The sequence below is a fragment of the Heptranchias perlo genome, chromosome 31 (assembly GCF_035084215.1).
Source record: "Heptranchias perlo isolate sHepPer1 chromosome 31, sHepPer1.hap1, whole genome shotgun sequence".
NCBI classification, from domain to species: domain Eukaryota; kingdom Metazoa; phylum Chordata; class Chondrichthyes; order Hexanchiformes; family Hexanchidae; genus Heptranchias; species Heptranchias perlo.
Window position 1 is genome coordinate 23795694 of NC_090355.1, and position 16765 is coordinate 23812458.

At 41.1% G+C, this 16765-nt stretch overlaps 1 protein-coding gene across 3 annotated transcripts in view; it reads left to right on the plus strand.

The window, feature by feature from the left end:
• The window catches only part of ralgps1 (Ral GEF with PH domain and SH3 binding motif 1), a 540533-nt gene that overhangs the window by 144110 nt on the left and 379658 nt on the right, over positions 1–16765 (plus strand). For all 3 annotated transcript variants that reach the window (XM_067969743.1, XM_067969745.1, XM_067969744.1), the window contains 3 exons: positions 3524–3607; positions 7326–7415; positions 9120–9212. In XM_067969743.1, coding sequence (XP_067825844.1) covers positions 3524–3607; positions 7326–7415; positions 9120–9212 — 267 coding nt within the window. The remainder of the gene's footprint in view (positions 1–3523; positions 3608–7325; positions 7416–9119; positions 9213–16765) is intronic.

Here is a 16765-nt window from a genome sequence, read left to right on the forward strand (position 1 = left end):
TTCTCCCACAGTGCTGTTAGGAAGGGAGTTCCAGGATTTTGACCCAGCGACGATGAAGGAACGGCGATATATTTCCAAGTCGGGATGGTGTGTGACTTGGAGGGGAACGTGCAGGTGGTGTTGTTTCCATATGCCTGCCGCTCTTGTCCTTCTAGGTGGTAGAGGCCACGGGTTTTGGAGGTGCTATCGAAGAAGCCTTGGCGAGTTGCTGCAGTGCATCCTGTAGATGGTACACACTGCAGCCACTGTGCGCCGGTGGTGAAGGGAGTGAATGTTTAGGGTGGTGGGTGGGGTGCCAATCAAGCGGGCTGCTTTATCCTGGATGGTGTCGAGCTTCTTGAGTGTTGTTGGAGCTGCACTCATCCAGGCAAGTGAAGAGTATTCCATCACACTCCTGACTTGTGCCTTGTAGATGGTGGAAAGGCATTGGGGAGTCAGGAGGTGAGTCACTTGCCATAGAATACCCAGCCTCTGACCTGCTCTCGTAGCCACAGTATTTATATGGCTGGTTCAGTTAGGTTTCTGGTAAGTGGTGACCCCCAGAATGTTGATGGTGGGGGATTTGGCGATGGTAATGCCGTTGAATGTCAAGGGGAGGTGGTTATACTCTCTTTTGTTGGAGATGGTCATTGCTTGGCACTTGTCTGGCGCGAATGTTACTTGCCACTTATGAGCCCAAGCCTGGATGTTGTCCAGGTCTTGCTGCATGTGGGCTCGAACGGCTTCATTATTTGAGGGGTTGCGAATGGAGCTGAACACTGTGCAATCATCAGGGAACATCTCCATTTCTGACATTATGATGGAGGGAAGGTCATTGATGAAGCAGCTGAAGATGGTTGGGCCCAGGACACTGCCCTGAGGAACTCCTGCAGCAATGCCCTGGGGCTGAGATGATTGGCCTCCAACAACCACTACCATCTTCCTTTGTGCTAGGTATGACTCCATCCACTGGAGAGTTTTCCCCCTGATTCTCATTGACTTCAATTTTACTAGGGCTCCTTGGTGCCACACTCGGTCAAATGCTGCCTTGATGTCAAGGGCAGTCACTCTCACCTCACCTCTGGAATTCAGCTCTTTTGTCCATGTTTGGACCAAGGCTGTAATGAGGACTGGAGCCGAGTGGGCCTGGCGGAACCCAAACTGAGCATCGGTGAGCAGGTTATTGATGAGTAAGTGCCGTTTGATAGCGCTGTCGACAACATCTTCCATCACTTTGCTGATGATTGAGAGTAGGCTGATGGGGCGGTAATTGACCGGATTGGATTTGTCCTGCTTTTTGTGGACAGGACATACCTGGGCAATTTTCCACATTGTCGGGTAGATGCCAGTGTTGTAGCTGTAATGGAACAGCTTGGCTAGAGGCGCAGCTAGTTCTGGAGCACAAGTCTTCAATACTACAGCTGGGATGTTGTCGGGGCCCATAGCCTTTGCTGTATCCAGTGCACTCAGCCGTTTCTTGATATCACGTGGAGTGAATCGAATTGGCTGAAGACTGGCTTCTGTGATGGTGGGGATATCGAGAAGAGACCGAGATGGATCATCCACTCGGCACTTCTGGCTGAAGATGGTTGCAAACACTTCAGCCTTGTCTTTTGCACTCACGTGCTGGACTCCGCCATCATTGAGGATGGGGATGTTTGCAGAGCCTCCTCCTCCCGTTAGTTGTTTAATTGTCCACCATCATTCACGAAACACAGTACGTGAAATCAAATGTAATTAACAGGGTAAACTTCAAAAGCAATGCTGTGATTATCTGGTTAGGAGTTAAGCATAGAATCATTTGAGATGCCAAGCCTGATGTGACTGGAGCAAGTGGTTAGGATTAGATTGTTATCAAAAAAGCTTAGACAAATTTGAATTGGATGCATAGGCAAAGTAATTATTTTTTAAACCAACACTGGAAACTGTTTCTAATTATCTTTAAGATTTTAAAGCCAAAAATAATGTATATAATGTACTTTTAACAATTGATGTTGAATGAAACAAGTTTGAGCATAGTGACGAGCTATTTATGTACAAAGGCAACAAAGTTAAATCAAATAGAGTTACAGGCGGTAATATAAAACTCCGCATGCCTGGTCTGGACTGTCGAAGTGTCTCCACTGGTAAAGAAAGAAGAAAGACATGTATTTATAGAGCGTCTCTCACAACCTCGGAACGTCTCAAAGCACGTTGCAACCATTGACGTACTTTTGAAGTACAGTCACTGTTGTAATGTCGGAAACTCGGGAGCCAATTTGCTCACAGCAAGGTCCCACAAACAGCAATGTGATAATGACCAGATAATCTGTTTTGGTTGAAATGTTGGCCAGGACACCAGGGAGAACTCCCCTCCTCGTCTTCAAAATAGTGCCCTGGAATCTTTTAAGTCCACCAGAGCGGGCAGATGGGGCCTTGGTTGAACATCTCATCCGAAAGACAGCACGCTCTGACATTGCTGTATTCCCTCAGTACTGCACTGAAGTGTCAGCCTAGATTTTGTGCCCCAGTCTCTGGAGTGGGTCTTGAATCCACAATCTTCTGACTCAGGGGTGAGTGCGCTACCTACTGAGCCACAGCTGACACTGGAGTAGTCCTTATATTAATGTCGTCTGAAAAGCTTGCTTTTTTATATAACCACTTCTCTGTGAAATGTCTGGCAAATAAACAGAATGTCCGAGTAGAGAATTATGAACTAATACATTAACCTTTTCGTTCTAACTGTTAATCCCTTTGGATCTCATCATCTGAAAATTAAGATTGGCATTTCCTCAGGATGAGTAAAATGAACAGTGAACAAAGGCCTAGGGTCAGGTTTTTGAACTGACCCTCAGTAATCGGGACATGACACTGTTTCCTAAATATCTATGTTTTTCCACTTTCATGTTGCTTTTTCAGCACATTGCAAGGGAAGTCAAGTTATATTTTTTTATTTGTTCATGGGATGTGGGCATCGCTGGCAAGGCCAGCATTTATTGCCCATCCTTAATTGCCCTTGCGAAGGTGGTGGTGAGCCACCTTCTTGAACATCTGCAGTCCGTCTGGTGAAGGTTCTCCCGCTATGCTGTTGGGTAGGGAATTCCAGGATTTTGACTTCTGCTTCATTTTATCTCACAACTTTTCGTATGTACAGCTAATAAGACTAAATAAAGTGTGACTAACTCATGAATTCTAATCAGGATAAAGACAGACAATCTCAAGTAATTTGTCTGTTTTGGACTTGGCTACAGAGAAACAGGAAAAATCAGGCCAGATACAAGCTAGGCCCATGGATGTAAAGGTTCTCTGTAAATACTGTACCATAGAGTATTAATAAACATGATAGGCATCAAGTAGACAGAAAATGTCACTTTGTTTCCTTGCACAAGCACAGTGCACTTTGTTCTCGCACTAATGTCAATGCCAAGCTTTATTCTAGTGCTTCAGAGCCAGTTAACAGTGCAAATAGAGGCTCTAATTGTGAGCTGTCTGTACCCTACTGTTGTTTTCCTGAAATACTGACAATGTTGAGTCATTATTGATTGTTTGATGATTTGATTTCCAGGAGCTGACCAGCTGTGGGTGGAATAAAAAAGACAAACATATCCTGGCACCAAATGTTGTTGCATTTACAAGGCGGTTTAATCAGGTCGGTACCGTGAAGTCATTGTAACAGTGTATTCGTAACACAATGTCTTGCAGTTCATTTGTGCGTTCTGCATATATCATGAGTAAATCGGTCAAAAAACCAAGAAAGTCACTAAGGATATGTCATTTGAGGATTCCATACTTTTGTAAAATGATTTCCCTTTCACATGCACTCACTTGTGGATTATTTTTTTCTGTACTTAATTCATCATCTTTATGTCAGTCATTTGAATGAGACGATATTTTCCTAATCCAATGTCACCACTATTTCACTCTGAGAATTACTTGATGTACAGTGAATTTCAGTTCTGTATTAATCATTTTGTTACAAGTTTAGATTTGTGTTAAGTCCTGATTTCAAAAATTAGCATTAAATGAAGGCAGCCTTTTCCTAAACCAGATGTCACAATTAGTGGCTGGAGAACTTCACACAGTTATGCTATTGTATTGTTAATGCTACAGAGCAGGTCCAAAAGAAGGTTTCCTGACAACTCCAACTGCTAGAAAACATTCTGAGGGTTGAAGCAGTAACTCTTTTTCTGGTTAACTCCAAGAAGCTGAATCATTCCACAGAGCATACTCTTCCATTTTGTGAGAGAAATTGGTTACAAAGCTTTGGGAAGGTGATACACCTCAGACAATTCTTGTTTGAAATCATGGCCTGTATCCATTAATGTTACTCCAAAGAATTGAATCAAAGCTTGGTTTAGATTGAGACACTTTATTAATCATTATACTCATTTTGTAGGTGAGAGATTGAACCAGTCTTGGAGGTATGGTCATGGATGTATTGCAAGAGAGACTCATTTTGTGCAATGTATCCAGGTCCAGACTTCAAAATACAATAGTGTTCATTAAATTGGCTTATGCTTGCCCTGCCCAACATAATTATGTTTCAACTAAAAATTCAACTTTTTGATGTATAAAGTTGAGTAATTTTTTACTGTACTTTAAAACTGTTTCAACACCAGTCAACACTATCAAATAGTCAAGCAAGTATGCCGCATCATTATAGCATCAGCCTCGCCTTTGTCAGAATTGAGTTATTCAACCATAAGCTGCAGACTTCAATCATTAATAAAAATTCTGACATCAGGGGCTCAATTTTGAAATGGCGGCGGGTTGGCGGTGGGGTGGGGGGGGGTGAAGGTGCGCTTGGCAAACCCGAATTTTAAAAAAAAATTACCGTTTCCGACCCGATAGCAACATCATTGATCGTGATTGAAGTTCTTTCCAGGTTTCACGCCCGGCAGCCAGCCTGATTGAGGTGGCGGGGCGGGGGTGCGCGGGGAGAGAAAGAGCGAGACGTCATCCGGCGCTGCAACAGAAGATTGGGGGTGCATGGGGGGGGGGGGGGGAAAGAGGGGAAGATCGGTAGGGGGGACATGGGGGGAAAGAGGGGAAGATTGGTGAGGGGGAGAGGGGAGGACTGGGGAGACATCGGTGAAACCAGGCATGAATCAGAAGCCATGGGAAAGCCACCCAGGTAAGTTTAAAAATGAGGTACATTTGGTTCTTTAACTATAATTCCGGATTCGGGATGCCCGCGCGCGCACAGGTGCGTCTGTGGGAAACTCGGAAGTCGGCGGGTTGGAGCCGGCTTCTGAACCCGCTCTGCATTTCTGCAATTTTCACAGCCCCCCCCCCCCCCCCAATGCACCCGCAATTTAAGTTTAAAATTGAGCTCCTGAGAACCAAAAGGTTGAGAGGAAAAGGTGGAGGGGGACAGAAGAGGAGAATATGTGTCACTGGGGTCTCGTATTTATCAAGGGAACCAGGGAGAGGAAGGAGAAAAATAAATGTTTGTTTACAGTGGTTTGGTAGAAGATTGCAGCAGTTAGGCACAAGAAACAAGTAACCTTGTTGATAATGCTCTTTGTGCTTGATTTTGAGCATTGTAGCATGTTTCTGGCCACTTCTGTTGCATGAGAGTGTCTCAAGACAGAACTCAGCCAAAGGGGAATTCCTGCCCTCCAGTCGACATTATGGAGTAGATTTTGTGACGTTTATTGGTGGTCATGTATCCGTTTGGATTCACGGCAGCAACTGCAGCATAAAATTCTTCAAAATCTGTCAAAAGTCACTTCATAATCCTATTTATTCCAATTGAAAATCGCTCAATAAATTTTCCTCGCGTCCAGCCCTCCCCAACTTTAAAATAGGATTTGTAATTTCTAGCTTTCAACATTGTGCCTTTGAAGTAGAGAATAAATTTTGTGAGGTCTTTCTTCCACCCCGACCGATTTCAGATCCGTGCTGGGAGCCAACTTATAAAATTTACCCTATTATGATGTGCCAAATTGATTTCCTTAGTTTGCAGATAAAGTCTCATGCAAAAAAGGAATGGGGCGAGAAATTGGATGGTGCAGTAGATTAGATATTGGACTTTGGGATGTGGGTTGAAATCAAGTCCAGACTGATGGGGTTAAAGTCTCCTCTATTTGCTGGCTGTAAGATTGGGCAGTTTCCTAGCGGCATGGGCCTACAACACATTATCCCTGGGTGTGTATTTCTGAGGTTAGGGCTGGTGGGAGGTTGGAGGAAGCTGGGGGTTGCATGGTGTTGAATGAAAATTGTTTAGTTCCCAAGCATCAACATTCCTCACCTTGATGAGTAGCATTTACTTATTTTAAAGAATTTGGATGAATAAAAATGAAGTTGACATCTCAGAAATTAAACCAATTAAATCATATCACTAATTTGCCCAACTGCATGATTGTCAGCATAAATTTAAATGAAGCATTGTGTGAATCAGACGATCAACATAAAGAAAAAATTGAATCAAATAGCTGGAAAAGAAGTAATTCAGTGAAACTGCTTCTTTGCTAACTGCATGACCGTCAGCACTACCATCTGGAAATTTTAATACTGTATTTAATATTTAGTTTGTGTTTACAAATAGTAAATGCCAGTGCAGGTTGGTAGTTCCCTAGTGTAGGAAACCACTAACACAATTAAGTAATAACGAAAGCAAATGTGTAGTGCCAGCAATTCTGATAGTACCGCCACCTTTGCCTTGTACAGTTTCTTTCTTTTAACACATTGACTGAACACAGATAGGCTTATCATATTTTGGTGTGCAGTGTAACCAATTTCTTAGGAACACTTTCATTCTTTAGAAATTCTTTGAATTAAGTTGCATAGAAAAGACTTATTGATTAATGACAGTGAGCAGAATTTACATTTTTATAAGTAGAGCTTAAAAGAAATACTGTAAAATTATGTTCAATTTGTAATACCCATCTAAAAAAGTGATGGCATAATAAATATGAAGTCCCATTTGTACTGACAGTTGAAGGTTGGTGAATTCTATAGTCAGAACTTTTCCAAATCAGCCTATTTTATATGTTCCACGCTAACATCAAATTGGAACGAAATCTGTGCAAATGCTGATTAGATTCGCAGCTGCAAGTCAGTTTGGCAGTCACATTTCCTTGAACTTGAGAAGAAAGTATTTACTTATGTAAACCCTCACATGTTGGACCCTACTGGCAACCTTCCATCCTCCCAGACTTTGCTATGAACAAGGGTGTGGCAGTCCACACTGTGCACTCCTTCATAACCACTTGTTAGTGTTACTCCATGATTACTACACAGAAGGTAGGTTTGTGAGGCAAGAGTGACCCGTTGATTTCTTCATAATCAAGCACTCCACAGCCCCAGGGTGCACAGATGTCCAGATTTCTAAAATGCGGCTAAATTGTGTGCCTTCCCTACAGGTCAGTTTCTGGGTGGTCCGAGAGATCCTGACTGCTCAGACGTTGAAAATAAGAGCAGAAATATTGAGCCATTTTGTAAAACTAGCTAAGGTAAGAAATTACTTGCCGATGTGTTAAAGTATTTTGGTACATTTGAGACTTATTTCTGTTCAAAGTAGCACTTTTCTTCCCCTCATGGCTATACTGGTGTTCACATATTTTCACTCTGATTTAGAAGCAAAGCCAGTACAGTGCAATCAAATTAAATAACTGTGAAATGGTTTTATGAAATTAATTGAAATTGAACATTGGGAAGACTGAAGCCATCATTTTCATTTCCACCAAAAACTCCACCCTTGCCTCTGACTCCATCCCTTTCACTGGCTGCTCACTCAAGCTGAATAATTTTGGTGTCCTGTTTGACCCTGAGTGGAGCTTCAACCCCATAACCTATCCATCACCAAGACCACTTAATTCCTCCACCTCAACATTACCTGCCTCCAAACTTCTCTCACCCCTACCAATGCTGAAGCCCTTATCCTCTTCCCCACCTAATCTCCAACTCATCCAAAGCTCTGTCACTCAGATACTGTTGTGATGGTCCATTAACCTTGTCCTCATTGGTCTGATGGTTCCCTGTCCCGCCATTTACTGAGTTCAAAATCCTCACTCTCGTTTACAAATCCGCTACCTCTGCAATTCCACCAGCCATTCATCCCAGCCCGTACTCTTCAGTCCTCCATATCTAGTCTCCTGTATATCCCCACTTCCCTCTGCTCCCACATTGGCAACAGAGCCATCAGCTGCCTTGGCCCTACTCTTTGGAACTCTCTCCCTAAACTCCTGGACCTCACTACTTCTCTCAGCCTTTAAAAGTTCCTCAAAACTTATCAGGCTTTTGTCATTTCTCCTAATGTTCCTACTGCTCCTTGATGTCTTTTTCGCCCCTGTTAAGCACCTTATGACATTTGCTACATTAAAGGAACTATATACATATGAGTGATGTTGAAATTCCAGTATATGCTTTTCATCACAGTTTGTATTTTTCAAGAAAAATTCCTTATCCATATTGTGTTTGAGATTTTTTTAAACTTAATATAAAAAGTTCTAAAATGCCTGTTTAGAGTTAACTTTTGGCTCCACTGATGGTTCAGCAAGTTTCTCAAGCAAGTAGCTTAGCCATTAGGGACCAGGAGAGTCCTAGGCTCGATCTCTGGCTTCATTGGGGTCGTTGATTTTACCTGGGATGGTAATATGGACACTACGATGGGTCTCCATGATCCTGGGTTCGGGCCAGCCAGAGTTCCATTTCAGAATCGCTCCAGTAACACCTTCACGAGAGGAGAAACTGAAAACTGGTGAGGGAAAGGAAGAATTTTAACTCCTCATTTTAATATTGGCCATCTGTTATACATCAGTCTTCAGGTGACAACTGTTCATTGGCCAAATATTCTCAATCCAATTGGTTGAGGTTAAAAGAGGTAATATTTATTTTGTTGGCTTGTCAAACTTTGTATGTTAAAACTGCATAGAACTAAGCCAGTTTAGTACCTATTCAAATATGTTATAAAGTTTCTGTCAAGAATCAGTGCAGAATATTTTAGAAATGTAATCGAGATGTAGTCAATGGTGCAATAACTACTTTGCATTTCCAAGCAAAGATTCTATGACAAGTTTAGAACAATCACTTTGAGAAATTTTTTTGTAAAGAAAGCATGGAAATTAACGTGAGTTTGAACCATTCAGGTTGCTTGAATTGCCCTGATATGAGAAGTTTTGAAGTATTGATTGTGTTTACTTTGCTGTCATTTCCAGAAATTGCTCGAATTAAACAACCTTCATTCTCTCATGGCTGTGGTCTCAGGTCTACAAAGTGCACCAATATTCAGGCTCACTAAAACCTGGGCAGTAAGTTTGATTTTGCTGTCGTTTTACTCTATTAAATATGTATTAGATAATCAGAATTTTCACATTTGCCCTTTTCAAGAAAGAAAATAGGAACTTCATGCTAATGGTTTAGGGAGTGATTGGTCAAAATGTTTCTCATATAAGGAACCATATCATATATTCTGTGTCAATTTTAGTTTTGTGAATCTAAATTATTAGCAGAGTAATTGGCAGTGATGAGATACAGGAGAAGATAATTTTCCAATAAATGAAATTTGTATATTTAAATTAGGTGATTTAATCAGCATGGTTCATTAATTATGTGCACTGTTCCAATGTTCTCCTGGTTGGCATCCCATCTTCCACCCTCCATAAACTTGAGCTCGTTCAAACCTCTGCTGGCCATATTCTAACCTGCACCAAGTCCTGCTCACCGATCATCACTGTGCTCGCTGACCCACATTGGGTCGGGCCGGTGCCTCAATTTAAAAATTTTAATCTTCACGTTCAAATCCCTCCATGGCCTCGCCCCTCCCAATCTCAGTAACCACCAGCAGCCCTACAACCCTCCGCGAACTCTGTGTTCCTCCACCTCCTTCAGCCTACCATTGGTGGTCGTGCCTTCAGCTGTCTAGACCCTAAGCTCTGGAATTCCATCCATAAACCTTTGTCTCTCTACCTTTCTCTCCTTTAAGACCATCCTTAAAATTTACCTCTTTGACCAAGCTTTTAGTCACCTGTCCTAATGCTGCCTCCTTTGGCTCAATGTCAGTTTTTGTCTGATTACTCTCCTGTCTTGGTGAAGTTGTTGTTGTTGCTCTTGGTTTCACGGAGTTGATTTTGAATTATTGGGGAAAGTTATTTTCTAATTATTCAAGTGAACATATGTAAACAGAATGAATTGTCCCTATACATGATGCTGCAATTTTTGTTATATGTGAGAATTCTAAGTTTGTGGTTTGAAGTATTAATCTGTATTAATGGCACGATGGCAATTTATATTCTATTTAAAAAAAAAACTGGAGGGCTGTAATCAGCCTGTAATTCCCAGTAAATATATTCAGTCCTCTGTTTAATATATATCAATAACTAATCCGACTCTGTTTCAGTTCAGCAGTTCAATAAAATGCCAATTCATATCACAGAAATAAGAGAAAATGTACAGAGTAGGCTAATGGGGAGTTTTTGAAAAAAAGTTGGCCAAACATGATTCAAATCCATCAGCTGTAATATTCTGTGAAGATTCCCAGACAATCATTTGAATATTTATTTTTAAGACCATAAGGCGCCAGCCATTTCTGAAATCCTTCAATATTAAGAGTGATCCCTGTCTTATGGAAAGCTAGCAGCATCTCCATAGTAAGGATGACTGGATTCTTCAATACAAAACACCAACCTTTGATTATTTCTAGATTAGGTTACCAATTATTTTATGTACAATTACTGTAAGATCTGGAACCATGTGCTGTCAAAAACTGAGAACTCCCTCTCTCACCTCCCACAAAATAAAAGTGGGATAGGGAAGAGGTTAGAAAGGATAATCCCTGAGGAGGAAGCTGGGCCAGAAGGTTGTCAGCAGTGAAAGGCCTGCATGCACTTCCTGTCTCCATAATATTTATGTGCTTGGCATTGACTGCTCTTCTGCAAATGCATGTTTAAGGGATCAGGTACATCATTCTACAAATTTTATGACTTTAGAAGTGAAATCCAAACTCAACTCCCAATCACAAAATCAGTCTGTTAATTATACCTTCTGATTGACATGCCCTCAAGCGGCATAACCTTGAGAAATAACAATGAAATTTGCAGCTCTGACAAAGTCAGAATGATGCTATTGGGTCTAATATTTGCTGCTACTGTCCTAAGACCGCAATAATTCTGATGAGAAATAACAGGGGAAAATACTTTTCATTTTGTTGATGTGATTGAAGCGGATTCTAAGAAAGACACACAAGATTAAAGCTACACAAAAGTTTAAATAATCTTTTCCGTGCGGCACGGAGCCTGGCCAAATTCATAAACTATGGGACCAAGTGGAATAGATACATGGACTAGTTTAGCTGGACTAAGGAGCCAGAAATAGATACAGGGGTCTGGTTAGCGTAGGCTAGGAGCCAGAGACCAGATAGAGATGCTAGTTTAGCCTGGGCTTAGAAACTGCTCAACTGTTTTTAGTACGCACAATCAAAATGACTCCTAAATTCTGAGACTCCTGATAACTCTGATCAGTCCATTCCAGCAAACACTGATTGGACAATGAGGCCACTTATTTCAACAGCACAAATTTGAGGCATAAACAGAATTATAATGGTAAGAGTCTCTAATTCATTGCAATGACAAATGTGCTTTTTGCAGATTTCAAAGCTTTCCTTGTGTTCTAAGGTATTTAAAGATTATGTTTCAAGTCAGTACACATTTGAGTATTACCTAAGGTGCAAAAATCGAGAGTCCATTTTTTTTTCTCGTACGCCGTTGAAGCATATTTTTTTGGATCGAAATGTTGAATCACAATACACTTCAAAGTGCTGGAAAATGCACCCTAAAAGAATGCATGCCCCAGACCTCTCCACAATAATAAATTATAAACCATCACTTTCCCCATCATAAATGTATAATTCTTCCACTGCAAAAGTTGCACCTTTGTGTACTTCAGTTAATATAGTTGCTGGAATACTGGGTACCGCTGCAACTAAACTCATGACAAGTTGATGTCCCACTGCATTCCCATTGTAACTATTTCTTTTTGTGTTTCATACCTAAGGGCCATTGGATTTCAGTTTTCACAGAAAAACAAACACTAATAAAAAATAAATTCTGAAATCCAATATAATGTAAAGAAATTTAATTTGGTTGCTTTGAAGTGGTGGTGTTGGCCTTTATTCAGGGCTGTCAGCTTATTTTTGAAGCTGTTTTTCAGCTTTCATGAGTTTTGTAGGCTGGCATATAAACACTTGCTCCAGGCCTCCAACTCTATCCTAAATCTTATGGTGGATGGCTGCCTGGCTGTGGTTTGGCTGGCCAATGGTAGTGATTGGCCAGCTGGCTGCAGATTTCTTGATATGGCCCCCATCACTGGCATTCTCAAACCAGCAACCTTAATTGTCTCACCGTTCGCTGCCTGCAACCGTACGGCCCAGCTTGCTCCTCGGGGCTTATGCTTTTTAACCTCTTCCTATCCCATTTTTATTTTGTGGAAGGTGTTGGAAGGGACTTTGAAAATGACAGCACGTGGTTGTAGATCTTAGTGTTTGCATACAACCTAATTGGTAAACTAATCTATAAATATTCCAAGGTTGGTGTTTTGTATTAAAAAATCCAGTCATCCTTACTGTAGAGATGCTACTGGCTCTCCATAATACAGGGATTGCTGTTAATATTGAAGGAATTAAGAAATGGCTGGCGTCTTAAGGTCTCAAAAAATAAATATTCAGATGTATGTCTGGGTATCTTCACAGAATATTAAAGCTGATGGATTTCAATCATGTTTGGCCAAAAGAGACTGATCCTTATGGGATGTTATATTGGTCACGGTGTGTTCCCACAGTTATTTTGTGGTGGAAAGAACTATGCGATATGAATAATTAAATGGAAGAATAATGCACTTTGACTAAAACTGTAGACTTTTATTCTTCCTAGGTGACTAATGGTGTTCATCAGATATCAGGGACATGCAACTTAAAAAGAAAATGCCCCATTAGCCTGCTTTTTATATTTTCTCATTTGAGTTATGAATTGCTATTTTATTGAACTGTTGAACTGAAACAGAGTTGGATTACAGGTACATTATTGCATAGTACATTCTGCCAAAACATTTTTCTATTAATTTAGTGAGCAGGCACAAATATTGTCAAACACGTACAAGAAAAGGACACCTAATGCTAATTGAACCAGACAGTAGCATCTTCTAATGCATTTTCCTAAATGCAGATTTTCTTTGTACTATTGCTTTCTTCCTCTCTAGTACCATCACTTCTTAAGCTACTGCTACTTGCTACTGGCTTCCCACCAAAATTAGATTTTTGTCTTGCATTCAAAGTCTTTGTCACCAAAAATGATACAGTTGCTGGCATGGCTGACTCGACTGGATGCTTGCCCTGTCTCAAAAGCATACGCACGCACATGCATCCACACATATATATATTTCCAGAATGAACAAAGAAATGTTTCATATCCAAAGACAGTCCAAATCAAACTCACCAGCTCCACTTTTATTCCTAAGAGATAAATGCCCTCGGAGCTAATGATGTTAACTTGGAATGACTTTGGAAATCAAACAGTTCTTCGTTCATCCTCAGAATACATACGTGTGTATTTGTGTATGCGTTTCAGAGGCGGCAAGCATTCAGCAGGATGGCCATCCTGCCAGTATTTCTACCATAATAACAACTTTAGCATTGTACGGTTCTGGCCTTTTCAACTAGAAAGCATTCCAATGGTAATAATTTGCACAGGTTAGTAAAAACTGGCCTTCAGACTTGCACATGAAGAATGCCCCTTTGGCTGAGGTGCTGGAGGACTGCAAGCATCCATGAAGCCATATCCTAGCACAAGTCAGAGGAGGAGAAGATTGGCCAATAAAGACTGGCACCTTGACCATGCTTTTGTGATACTATAGCTGTGAACATTATGCGTCAAGATTGAAAAACCTTTTAGTAGACTGGGATGGAAAATTCTTCCCCATTGCCTCCAGTCCTTTTGCGTTGGTCTGGCCCTGTATCTGCAACTGGTGATACATTTTACAGTAGAATAATTTTCAATAATTCATTCTATCCTGGGTTTGTGATGAGACTTTTGACAGTCCACATACACTCTGCTATAGTCCAGCCAGCAGGAGGTGGAAGGTTCTCTTTCCTGTAGGACATTAGTGAACCAGTTTCCTACATTACAACAGTGACTACACTTCAAAAGCACTTAATTGGCTGTAAAGCACTTTGGGGCATCCTGCGGTCATGAAAGTTGGGTTTTTACGACAATCCAGCAGCCCTTTCAATCAATTTTTTGGGATTTAGCCCAAATATTAACAAATTTATTGAATTCAGTTTTACAATTTCTCATAGGGTTTGAACTCACAAGCTCTTGGTTGCTAGTCTAGAAACAATATGGATACCAGACACTTTTTGGTGGTGCAATTATACAGGATGAATGCCTAACACGGAACCGTGTAGGATCTCGGCTTTATCGCCACAGTCTTTAACCTATACAGGGGCACCCAATGATTTCCTTATTAGATAACTGGGTGACACTTCACAGTATAGCCTTCGGGGCATTACACAAGAATATTGGCAATGAACGTGTGTCTCATTCTATTTAAGTTACATTTGTGAATTAAAGAGGAAGATTTTAAATTGTTCTGACAGCACTAGAGCTGGCACAATTGAACCAGAAAAGCAGTAGGCAAAACATGCCCCTAAATTCTGTTCACTGATTGACCTAATCATAATCTTGGACGAGGAACACCCTTATGTTTTCAACAAAATTATTTCTCTTTTAGGTCAGAATTTATGCTTATGCACGGCTCTGTGCTCATGATTCACTACTTTGAGACCATGTCTGCAGTTATTATATTTAACTTCTTGTAGTGGATTTTGTTTAATTTCCCTTTCAATGCAGATCTATCAGCCTTTCTCTTGCTTGAATGTTTAAATTATATAGAAACATTAGGAACAGGAGTAGGCCATTCAGCCCCTCGGGCCTTCTCCGCCATTCAATTAGATCATGGCTGATCTGCATCTCAACTCTATTTAGCCGCCTTTGCTCCACATCCCTTTGTACCTTTACCTAACAGAAATCTATCTATCTATCTATCTATGCCTTGAAAGCTCCAATTGACCCCCAGCATCCACAGACTTTTACAGGAGTGAGTTCAAAATTTCTGCTCCACTTTGTGTGAAAACGTGCCAAGTGATTTTGCTGCTGAATGGCCCAGCTCTAATTTTAAAATTATATCCCCTTTTTCTTGATTCCTCCACCTGAGCAAATAGTTTCTCTATATTTACCCTACTTAATCATTTTAAACACCTCGATCAGATCACCCCTCAATCTCCGATACTCAAGGGAATACAAGCCAAATTATTTTAGTTGCTTCTAGATTAGTCCTTCAAGAACAAATTCTGCATCTTCCTTGTAACTTGTGTTTAGCCCTGAGTCAGTTCTCTAGGGAGGGAGAAATTGAGCGTGTCACTTTATGTAGTCTGCACTGGGCCGATATCTTGTGATAGTGCTGTTAGCTTTCTTTACACCTTAGAATAAAAGCACAGGCTGCACGCCTACACTTTCTTGAGATCCATTTCCCAAACGTGCTGCTCTTCAACGGGGACACTGTATCGTAGAATCACTCCTTAAATCTATTATTCTTAACAAAAATGTTGAGTTCAGGCCATTTTCTGGCCAATCTGAATTACATGACCCATACCGCCATTATTCTTCCAGCAATATGAATCATGGCCATTGCATGGCCGTTAGTGTTATCAATCACATGATTTACACAGAATAATCCCTACTTTCCCACTCCTTAGTCAGCCTCTGCGATCCCTGCAGACTTCCTGGTCTCTCTCCCAGCCCGACCCTGGATATGTCTCTTGGTTCAGTCTGAACCTGGACTCACTCATCCTGCCATTTATCAGGGTTTATTACAGAGCATGTAAAAGGTTAGTTGACAATTAATTGCATTTTTCTCAAAAATGCACCTCTGCCGCTATCACTTTGGAGATTCAGGGAACTGTGCAGAGATGTGCGACAAGGAAAGAGTATGTTGATATCAAGCTCACATTGAGCTCAGACTCACTTTACTGGCCATGGAGGCTGGTATCAGCAAGAGCTGTTCAACTGCATGCACTGGTATTGATGCTGGTGGAGTTCTCTTGCTGTACGGAAATGGGCAAGGTTCAACCAGGGCAAAGAATAGGGATTTACAAGCAGCTGCTAATGTATAGAAACTTCCTTGAATTGGCCTATTTACATCACTTCCTTACAGTCCTTAAAGGGACAAGCCAGCTTAAAGACAGCTCCATGTTAGCAGTTAAACATCACAACTGTGCTACAGGCTGCTCGTGAGCAACGCCACAGGAAATCAGCTAGTGTACATGTGTCAGTATATATTTTATGTGAATTTTTGTGTTCAACCATGTCGGGATTTATCATTATTGGGCAATAGAACGCTTTCCACGATAGCTACCAGAATGAGCCTCGAGCATTCTGAGAATCAGTCAGGACAGAATTTAAATGCCCTTAACTTGACCCCAAATATCTGTTTTAACATCCAAAGTTCAGGAGAACACGCCTACAACTCTAGTGTCATTGTTTTTTTTGCCCACTTTTCACAAGAACCAACGTCACTGTTTCTTTGAATGAGATTGCAGTTTAGTGCCAAATTGTGAGCAGTTCATGTTATGAGTCGCACTCCTAGGAATTGGGCTGCAAATTAAATTCATTTCAACTTTGGACTTTTACATCTTATCTAAGCAGGGGGACATGTTTTTGAATCGCTGCACACATGAGCAGAGGTACATCCGCTTGGTGCGAGTCCTTCTGAGAACTTGCGTAGGACCATTTTACTTGTCACATCAATCATTCAG